At 37.0% G+C, this 10,249-nt stretch overlaps 1 protein-coding gene across 1 annotated transcript; it reads left to right on the top strand.

The window, feature by feature from the left end:
- LOC105356074 (myelin-associated glycoprotein-like) lies at positions 1-4,796 on the top strand. Its single transcript, XM_078932765.1, has 8 exons — positions 1-177; positions 519-869; positions 994-1,302; positions 1,408-1,671; positions 2,056-2,352; positions 2,919-2,997; positions 3,198-3,231; positions 3,373-4,796. Exons 1-8 carry the CDS (start codon positions 132-134, stop codon positions 3,724-3,726), a joined length of 1,734 nt encoding a protein of 577 aa, XP_078788891.1. The 5' UTR covers positions 1-131; the 3' UTR covers positions 3,727-4,796.
- The last annotated feature ends 5,453 nt before the right edge of the window (positions 4,797-10,249 follow it).

The following is a 10,249-nucleotide window of genomic DNA, read 5'->3' as shown; positions in this document are numbered from 1 at the left end:
TCATAGAGTCTCTTTTCTCTCCTCACCAGACTGTGGGGGAGCAGACAAGCTCTTTCTCATTTCCAGCTCTGCTCTCACAGAGATCTGCACAGGACTTCTTTGATACTAAGCTCTGATCAAATCAAACAAACATGGTCAGAACGCTCACTTTGCTTCTCTTAGGCTGTTTGATGGAGGGTGAGTTGTTCCAATTCATTTCATACATGTGGTAGATATTCAATATGCAATACTGGAAACAACTGAATGTTGGAAAACAGTAACACATGAGTTGGTTCATCTATATTTTGCTTTTATGTATTATTGTTTCTAAATAATACATTCGAAATGATGTAGTCCAGAGTTTAGCTGAACAAACATTTTATAATCAAAAATATCGAATGTCTAAAATTAACCTAAATACTGTCTGATCAAATGTGTTTGAAGAAAAGAACATCAAATATTAGGACAGTTTATTTACTTTATTGATATAAAATGGTGAGAGTTCTTTCTTCTTTAGGTTTTGGTGTTTTCTCTTGCAGATGTCTTTGGTAACCAGTTCAGAGTCAGTCTGCCGCAGACTGTGGAGGCTGTGACTGGATCTTGTTTGACCATTCCCTGCTCTTTTGAGATAGAGAGTGAATATGAAAAACATCTCAACAAAAAATGTGAAGCCAAATGGCAAAGTACAACAGAGGTCAAAGAGAATCAGAGGACAAATCTAAAACTAACTACAACTAAAGACATGATGGGAGATCTGACAAAGAAAAACTGCACCTCGACCTTCAAAAACATGAATCCAAAACACTCAGATCAATATTACTTCAGACTGGATTGTGGTCAACCCCTGCAATACACTTATACACATTCTCCATTGACAATAGTGGTCAAGGGTAAGTTTTCATTTTTGTTCAAGTACAGTATTTGCTTTTTAATGCAGACTATTCAAACTGGCTAATCCAATGATGATCATTTTAAAAAGTGTATTATTCTTTTGTCAATGCATCTTCCTCCCAGATGTTCCTCCTTCACCGACTCTGAGTCCATCAGCTCAGGAAGTGAAGGAGGGAACCTCAGTGAGTCTGACGTGCTCGGCTCCAGCTTCCTGTCTGCTTCATCCTCCATCTCTGACATGGACGCCCAAACTGGCCCACAGTCAGGAGACACTGAAGGAGAACCAGGACCAAACCAAAGTCCAGATCTCTGTTCTTAACTTCACTGCTTCACACCTCCATCATGGAAAGAGAATAACATGCACAGCTGTCTACTGGAAACATGGAGGCTCTAATGTATCTGTTAACTCGTCTTTAACAGCTGAAGTTAAATGTAGGTTTCTGTGCTTTAGATGTTTATTATTATTATTAAACACAACTACTACATTTTATGATGAAAATATTTATAATTTTCATATATGTTTAAAATTCTTTTTAGATTCCCCTAAAGACACCAGAGTTTCAGTCAGTCCTTCTGGTCCAGCACCAGAAAACAGAAGCTTGAGTCTGACGTGCAGCAGTGATGCCCGTCCTCCAGTTCAGAACTACAGCTGGTACAGAGATGATGGAGGCCAGGAGACTCTGATTGGACATGGGAGAGTTTTAAACATCACAACATGGATTCACAACAGAGTTTATTTCTGCAAAGCTGAAAATGAACTGGGAGCTGGACGTTCCAACAACACTCACATAAATGTTCACTGTACGTATGATCATGATCACTTTCACACCTTAAACCAAATATTCTGTCATCATTTAACTACTCATACAGACAATGGAAACAAACTTATTGTTAGTTGTCTTGATGCTGTTACTCCAATGTGTCACTAAGAGACACTGTGTTGACGTTCTAGCTTTGGTAAGTTAACCATTCAAACATGAATGGAAGTGGGCTGAAAGTTTTCACAATAGTAGCCGACTAGAACATCCTGTTTGTAGAATAAGGAGACAAACGTCAGAAATCATCACAACACAGTTTCTCTGCAAGGATAAAAAGATCAGATATTCATCGTCTGTAATACAACATGTTAATATGTTGTCCTTTTATTTGACAGTGTTGATAGCTGACCCTCTGCTGTCATTTTAGTTCCACCATGGATCCGACCTTTCTCTAATTGTACAAAAGCTGGAAACCAGATCAACTGTTCCTGTGAAACTGAGGGGAACCCTGCTCCCACTTTGAGCTGGTCTTTGAATGGAAAAACAATCAATCAGTCTGACACCATTGAAATCAACACAGACTCTCCAAACAGTACATATCTGAGAAGCAGCATCATTCTGAGTCTGTCACAGAAAAGGTTTTTTTCTGCATTGATCTGCTCCAGTTTGAACTCTCTGGGATCAACTGAACATCAGTTTAGTTTAAACGACCTAAAGACTCCGGGTGAGTCAACTGCATACATCATTATAATTCAAACAAACTCAATGATAAAAATACAAAACATTGGTGGGAAAAAGGAATTTTTCACCCAGGCGAAAGATTTTTTTTAAACTAACAAATAAAAAGCTTTTTGGGTATCATTAAATATATATTTTTTTAAACAAAACTTGATAGAAAATCATTCTTGGCTTCAGAAAACTGTAGAATTAATTAAATGTTACCTTATTAAGACAAAATGTAGCCTCTCTCTGTAAAATGTTTTTGGAAAAAGTGTCAATAATGAGATAATTTTTAAAAGTATGTTTGAAGTAATATTATTTTTTAAATATTACAATAGCATTAAAAGCAAATAAACAAATAGTTATCTTGTCTGCTTCCTTTTCATAGAAGACATTTTCATGCAGGGAACTAAAGAAGCAGCTTTAAATGACCAACGATGGAAAAACACGTTTATATGACAATATTCTTTGACAACAAAAAACAACAAAATGGCATAGCAAAATGGAAAACCCCAGAGTGTCAGGATGTGAAAGAATATTTATCATTTTTAATTATAATTTGTGTTTCAGATGAAGTGCCGCTGCTTCTGATTGTTCCAGTAACTGTTGCTTCACTGGTTCTCGTGTGTGTTTTGCTGTTTGTTATCAGGTTGGTGATCTTCCTTTACTTTAGTCTCATGTTTGAGGAGAATGATAGCAACGAAAGTTGTTGTCAGGAAATTTGACCAAAACTTTATTAGCACCTTTTTTGACATTGAAGATGTTCATTCATCATCTAGTTGTTTGTTAAATCTTTGGACTAACAGGAAGTCATGCTAGCACATGACAGATGCTCTGCTGTGTTTTCAGGTTCCTCAATAAGCGCCATAAACTCAGCACATTGGTAAGGAGGAAAGATGAACTTTGAACTCATCTCTGAGCCTCACAGACTTCCTGTTCAGTTTCTGGAGGTTATGTGTTTACATTTAACTGCATTCAAGGCTTAACTGAGGACTTTCATTTATCTAATAATTTTCTAATGCAGGCAATGGCAGAAGAAAACATTTATGACAACACCAGTGAGCTGGGAGAAGAAGATGCTGCTCATCCTCTAAATGACTCTCAGCAAATCAGTGATAACTCTCCAAGTTCAGCTGCAACTGAAGGACCCAGAGTAATTCCAGGAAAAGATCAGGAAGACGTGACTTACTCCAGCATCATTTTTAAGACCAAAAGGAACAGCAAGGCAGGAAGAAAATATGGAGACGTTAGCACCTGTGAGACAGAGGAAAGGTTTGTGGTCGAGGATATCGGGCAGAATTTTGTACAAAATGCCATCGAGATGGGACTTGTGTATGCAGAGGTTCAATTTAAAAGCAAGACTGATAAGATGGCATAGAAACAAAGAAGATGTTTAGGCCTGGAGTAGAACACTTCTCTGATACACAGGAGTAGTTGATAGAAAAACTCACCATTAAATCTTTTTTGATTTGCTTTAGATCAAGATGGTTAATTGTAGAAATTATAGAAATAGTTAATTATCTCTTTCTTAAACAGAAAACATGTTTTCTGAGGATTTGGAGTGTAAATTTAAAATTAATGGCAATGTCCTTATTAGAATGCAGGCTGCACAGTGGTGCAGTGGTTAGCACCCTCTCTCCACAGAGAGAAGGCCCTGTTTTTTAACTGCAGACTCCATGAATTAACTGTTCAAACTTGTAACTCAGTAAATTAGAGTTTTCAGCTGCATGATGGGTGTTTTTTTCAAGACACATTCTTAAAAAAAAAAACAGTTCTTTTCTGCCCTCCTTTATATCCTGATCCTCTGCTCCTTTATCAGAAAAGATAAAAAGGGAATGTGCATCACTAAAGAAAAGCCTCAGGTTCATTTGAATCTATCCAGAACTGAACCGATTTGCAGTGATCAGATCTTAGAATCCTCTGAGGCTGCGTGCAGCGTGACAAGACTTCAATTTTCAGGAACCACTTTTGCAAATAAGCTGTGAAGAAGATGCTTCTGTGACATCAGCTCTCAAATGTGTGAAGTTGTGGTCTTTACATTTGTGACATACTCTTTAGGAGTTATTTTTTGTAAATTTGAAGTTGTTGAATTTATGATTTTTGCAGGAGTCTGTTCTTATTTTTAGAAGCTAGAATTAGGCTTTTAAAGCTTTGCTCTTGTAAATAAATCTGTTTCATTTTGATGTTAAGTTTGTTGAAAATGTTTTAGGCATTTTAAAAGTTTCTCTGTTCAGACCAGTGAAAATTGTTTAATATTTTATTATGACTGAAACATTTTTTATTTCTTGTATTTTTCTCAGCAGTACGTACTCAGTTTGATCATTTTTCTTCTGTGGATTTTATGTTTTTTGTCCCATCTTTACTATCTGGCAAACATTTCTGTATCAAAATGTAACATTTTATACCAAAACATGCAGGAATATAATAAAAAATGTTGCCTTTTGGATTAGATTAGATTTATCTGTGCTTTTCAAGTCACTCAAAGCGCTTACAGTGTGTCCATTATTCATTCACTCTTCATTCATACTTGGTGTTGGTAAGCTACGGTTGTAGCCACAGCTGCCCTGGGGCAGACTGACAGAGGCGTGGCTGCCAGTTCGTGCCTACGGCCCCTCTGACCATCACCGGGTTCATTCATACACATTCACACACCAGTGGAGCTGCACTGGTGGCAAGGAGGGTGAAGTGAAGGAGGGAACCTCAGGGAGTCTGACGTACTCGGCTCCAGCTTCCTGTCTGCTTCATCCTCCAACTCTGATATGGACGCCCAAACTAAATGACAGTCAGGTGACCCTAAAGAAGAATTAGGATCAAACCATCTCTGCTCTCACATTCACTGCTCCATACCTTCATCAAGGAAAGAACTTAACAGGATACAAGATGGAAACTCTGACGTATCTGTTCATCAGAACAGCAGGAATCCAATGTGTATTTGCTTCAGTTTCACAATATGATAACTACTGGTTTCAGTAGTTATGGGTCTGTGGGAGGAAAAGTGGGATTAAAATAAAATAAATAAAAATAACAAACTTACATATCAGACCAATTTCAGGTAGTTCATATAGGACTGTCACAAGAACAGGCAGACGGCTGGATCCAAATTTAGCAGGTTTATCAGCTCAGCTTAAAGTCCACAACGCTAAATCAGGATCAGGCAGGGAGAAGTCAATAACAGGAATGAAATCATCAGAGGAGAGACAGAGTGGTTAGGATCCAGGTGACTTGTGACAGGCAAACAGTCAGAAACAGCCAATCAAGTCCACTCATTACACTATGTAAGGGAGGCAGAGTGGCACAAACAATACTTCACACTGAGCTCAGCTCAGTGCAGAGCTCAAATATGCTGTGGTTGATGACTGAATGAGAGTCAGGTGACTGGCATCCAGGAAGTGCTCGTTGGGTTTGCTGGGAAATGAAGTGCATCCAGTTCTCTGGTGACAGTTCCCGCCGGTGACCAGAGGGGGAGACAGAGTTCTAACTTCTGACAGACATCTCATGCACGAGCTATCATATTTTAACAATCTTAATGTACATAAAACGACAGAATATTATATTTCACATGACAAACTTTAATCCAATATCTATTTCTTTTTCTTCTCTTTTTGGCTTTTCCCTTCAGGGATCACCACATCAAATCAGCTTCATCTATCTACCCTGTCTTCTGCATCCTCTCCTCTATCACCAGCTACCCTCATGTCTTCATTCTCTGCATCCATAAACCTCCTCTTTGGTCTTCCTCCAGACGTCTTTCCTGGTAGCTCTGGACTCAGCATCCTTCTAACAATATATTCACTGTCTCTCTTCTGGACATGTCTGAACCATTTCAGTCATTTTTTAAATAAATCAACCCATACTAAAACATTTCTGCTGTTTTTCTCTTGCAGCCAAAATGTCCATGTGGAGGACATAGGCAGGGCAATTAATGCTGCAACTCACAGCTACTGTCAGTTGGATTTGATTTGGTTTATTAAACAGGAAAATATTAAAATATAGTCTGGTCTGACTCAGTTTAAAAACTGCTTTTCAGGTTCCTGCTCCTCAGTACATACGACTCAGACATATATCACACATAGCATGACAAGAGACGGAAAAAAAAGTCTTCCAATTAACAGTATAAATGAAGCAGCTCAAGGGGGGCATTGATAGGTCACAGAGGTCAGACTTTTCAACTGTTAGACAACAACATTGAAGTAGGATTTTTGTTTTTATGTTCATTTAACCTGCTCTGACCTCACTGTATCAGTGTGGTCAACAGTCTTTGTGGTCCCCTGCTTTTCATGTAGTCAAAAGTTGCATTTACTCTGAAACAACTTTCAGAAAAATATCAAAGAACAATGAGTGGAAAATGATGACGGCATAAAAAACAAACCCAAAAAACTACAGTCACATAAGCAATGGGTCATTCAAAGTAACAGACACATGAGTTGCAGAACATTTGGTTCAGCTTTAATAAATGCTGCAGGGCACGAGTGAAGACTCACATCCTATAAAATCACACTATTCCTGTTTGATCTCATTTAATGATCTAGAAACTGTTGTTAATTCATAAACACTAAAAGGTATTTTGATTAATGGATTTAAATTATTTAGATAAATTAGTATATTTTCTACATGAATTTACTTTTTGTTGGATTAAGTAAACCCACTCTTGGTATGGCTCACAACCTCTTCTGCTGTTTTACTACTACTGGTATGTTCTCTACTTGTAGTTATCTGGTAAATGAGTAGTTTCACTAAACATCACTTAAGTTAGCATCATATATTATTTTTATTATATATGCATTTAAGGTCTAAATGTTAATTTTGTTGGACGACGAATCAATAAAATAAAAATAAAAACATTTAATTTGTTTTGTAATTCTTTGGACTGTACATGAAAGTATCCATTGATGATGGACCTTCGGTTGTATTTTTCCGGTTTGTCATTCCAAGCATCAACTCACAGCTGAAACTGACACGGCTGCTTCAGGTCAGCTTCTCATGAGGGCCGATAATAAGGTAGTTTGACTTGGAGTTGTTGAAGCAGTTATTAGCAGTTAGAGATTATTTATTAAAATGCATTTAAAGCTTAATGTACTTTCCTTTTTTTTATACATATATAAAGGGTAACCATGGAAACGGATGATGACACCTATAATGATGTTGATGAGCAGAGACAGGAGGCGGCTGCTCGCTCTGCTGCAGTTTTGCAGAACTACATAAAACTGTCAGAGAGAAATGCAGTTTACTCCAAAAAGAACCATCCATTCAGCTCCTGATTACTCTGTATGGGATGTTTAAACATTTTGTTTCTTTTTATTGATCTGAGGTTAGTCAGTCCACTTTTCCAAATTTTATAAATTTGGCAGCATATCAGCATAGCGCCCTCCAGTGTCTAGTTATCTGATAACGTTAAATGTGTCACATGAAAGTATAACATCCTTTTTCTATTAGCAACCTCATCTGAAAGAATTTTTCAGAAAAGTTGTGTTAAGTTAACTTTTTTCAAAATATTACTACATTTTTGACTACATCTTGGAGTTTTTTTTCAACTCATAATCACAGAAAATGTTTTTACAGTCAGATGTTAATAACAATAGTTCTGAGAAGCAAGACTATTAGAGGTGACTTCCTCATTTTGATCCAAATTTTTGTCAATTCTTAAAATATCTTTTCAATGTTAAGGAAGTTTACTCATTTTGAAAATCTTGACATGTTGGAAAAAAAACACCACATAAAAGACTGTAGATCAGTAGAAGCCTTGATGACTCTAATGAACTTGTCTCCAGCTTCCTGTCTGACATGGACGCCCAAATGAGTGAACAGATGAAGAAATGCCAGGAACATTAACGGAGGAGAACTGCACTTCAACCTTTCTTCAGCTTGAATCCTGAACATTCTGAAAAACTGGAAAGGAATTATCTTTATTATGGACTTATGCATATGCAACTGTGACAGAAGGGGTCAAAGCTAAGTTCTCATTTTTCTCTGAGATGAATTCAAAAACTGATAAAAATGTATTGAATTCTTAAACTGGACCATCCTGGAAATCACACAAACAGCCTCAAACTGTTTCTTCCTACCAGATGTTTCTCCTTCACCGACTCTGACTCCATCAGCTCTGAATGTGAAGGAGGGAACCTCAGTGAGTCTGACGTGCTCGGCTCCAGCTTCCTGTCTGCTTCATCCTCCAACTCGGACATGGACGCCCAAACTGGCCCACAGTCAGGAGACACTGAAGGAGAACCAGGACCAAACCAAAGTCCAGATCTCTGTTCTTAACTTCACTGCTTCACACCTCCATCATGGAAAGAGAATAACATGCACAGCTGTCTACTGGAAACATGGAAGGTTTAATGTGTCTATGAACTCGCATGTTTCTGTGATCTGAATTTTATTTATTTGACATAAACTTAAATATTATGTTGCATTTTAAATATAAAAAAAATATTATAAAACAGTTTAAAAAAATCCTCTTTAGATTCCCCTAAAGACACCAGAGTTTCAGTCAGTCCTTCTGGTCCAGCACCAGAAAAAAGAAGCTTGAGTCTGACTGGTAAAATTTTTTAAATTCTTGTTTTTTAATTTTCTTTAAAAATGCACTATTTGGCCAAAAGTGTTACAATCGTAATAAGCAAAGAAATTTCTGTTAATTGCAAGTTTTCCTGCAGAAAAAAGCAGACGATCAGCTTTACATTACAACCACCAAGATGAGACATTGAAATGTTGCTTAACTTATGGCTAAGTCTTTGCAAACATCCATGACCAGCAAGATTCTTGTCATAAAAAGCCAGAAAAAGGTCAGTAAAAAATGACAAAGATGAAATCTATTTTAATGCAAAAAACTACAGAACATGGCAATGAAGTCCCACCCTCTTCTAGGTCCACAGAGCTGAGTAACACAAATTCAAGTTCACAACAGGGAAATCTAACTGTTGACTATCGGAGACTTTGAGAAATACGCTGAAAAAATGATTCTCTTAAATGCTTTCATAATTTCACAGAGACAACTCAAACTTTCTTATAAAATTTTATTTCTCTTCTTATGTGGAAAACTAAAAAGGCTCCATGAGACTTATATTTTGAAAGATAGCAATTGATCCTCAGCCTTACAAACTAAAAGATGATCTGAGAATAAACTCTGAACATTCAGTGAAATGAGAGGTGTGACGCCTTCCAGTCCACTGCTGTTCCAAATGCAGAATTACCATAAAAAACAAACATCTGTGGTAAAAAAGTGTCTTAAATTTCCACACAGGCAGATTTTAAAGAAGTTCCGCATTAAGCTTTCCGATGCAAACCTAGTTGACTTCTGTAAAGACTTCACTAGAATTTAGAGATCCTTTTTCACCACTGCTGTGTGTTTGAGCTGCAACATAAAAGGGTAAGTTATGTTTTTTTTTATTTAGAATCTTCAACTAATATTAAAGTGTTGATTTCTACCACCATCCAAAAACATGCTTCATAGGTCAATTGGTCACTCTAAATTGTCCATAGGTGTGAATGTGAGAGTGAATGGGTTTGTGTTTGTGGACATGCTACCCTGCGACAGGCTGGCGACCTGTCCAGGTTGTCCTCTGCCTTCGCCCACAAGTGGCCGGGATAGGCTCCGGCAGCCCCGTGACCCCGAAAGGGAAAAACGGTTAAGAAAATGAATGAATGAATGATTTCTATATACAAACAAATGGTCTTTAAGTTACAGTTAGTAATTTAAATTTTTGGTGTTTGGTGTGTATGTTTTCATTACTTAAATGTAAAAAAACTACTAAGTAAAAATAAAAAAATTCAAAAAACATATTTTTCAGTGAAACAATGCTTTAGAATCAAACTCTTTTGAATATCATGTTGATTTAGTTATGATTTTGGAAACTTGGAAGAATCTTTTAAAAAGGGAAAAAATTGTTGTTGAAATGTTTGTCTAA

This window comes from Oryzias latipes, chromosome 16, assembly GCF_053564925.1.
Source record: "Oryzias latipes strain Hd-rR chromosome 16, Olatipes_Hd-rR_3.1".
Lineage (NCBI taxonomy): Eukaryota > Metazoa > Chordata > Actinopteri > Beloniformes > Adrianichthyidae > Oryzias > Oryzias latipes.
Note: the sequence above shows the minus strand (reverse complement) of the source record. Positions and strands in the feature narration are given on the sequence as shown.

Bases quoted from the DNA above. Each gene is read 5' to 3' on its own strand.
- LOC105356074 (XM_078932765.1), top strand. From the start codon at position 132: ATGGTCAGAACGCTCACTTTGCTTCTCTTAGGCTGTTTGATGGAGG. The intron at 1,672-2,055 runs GTACGTATGATC...CTGTCATTTTAG, and splicing joins CACTCACATAAATGTTCACT to TTCCACCATGGATCCGACCT. The intron at 3,232-3,372 runs GTAAGGAGGAAA...TTTCTAATGCAG, and splicing joins GCCATAAACTCAGCACATTG to GCAATGGCAGAAGAAAACAT.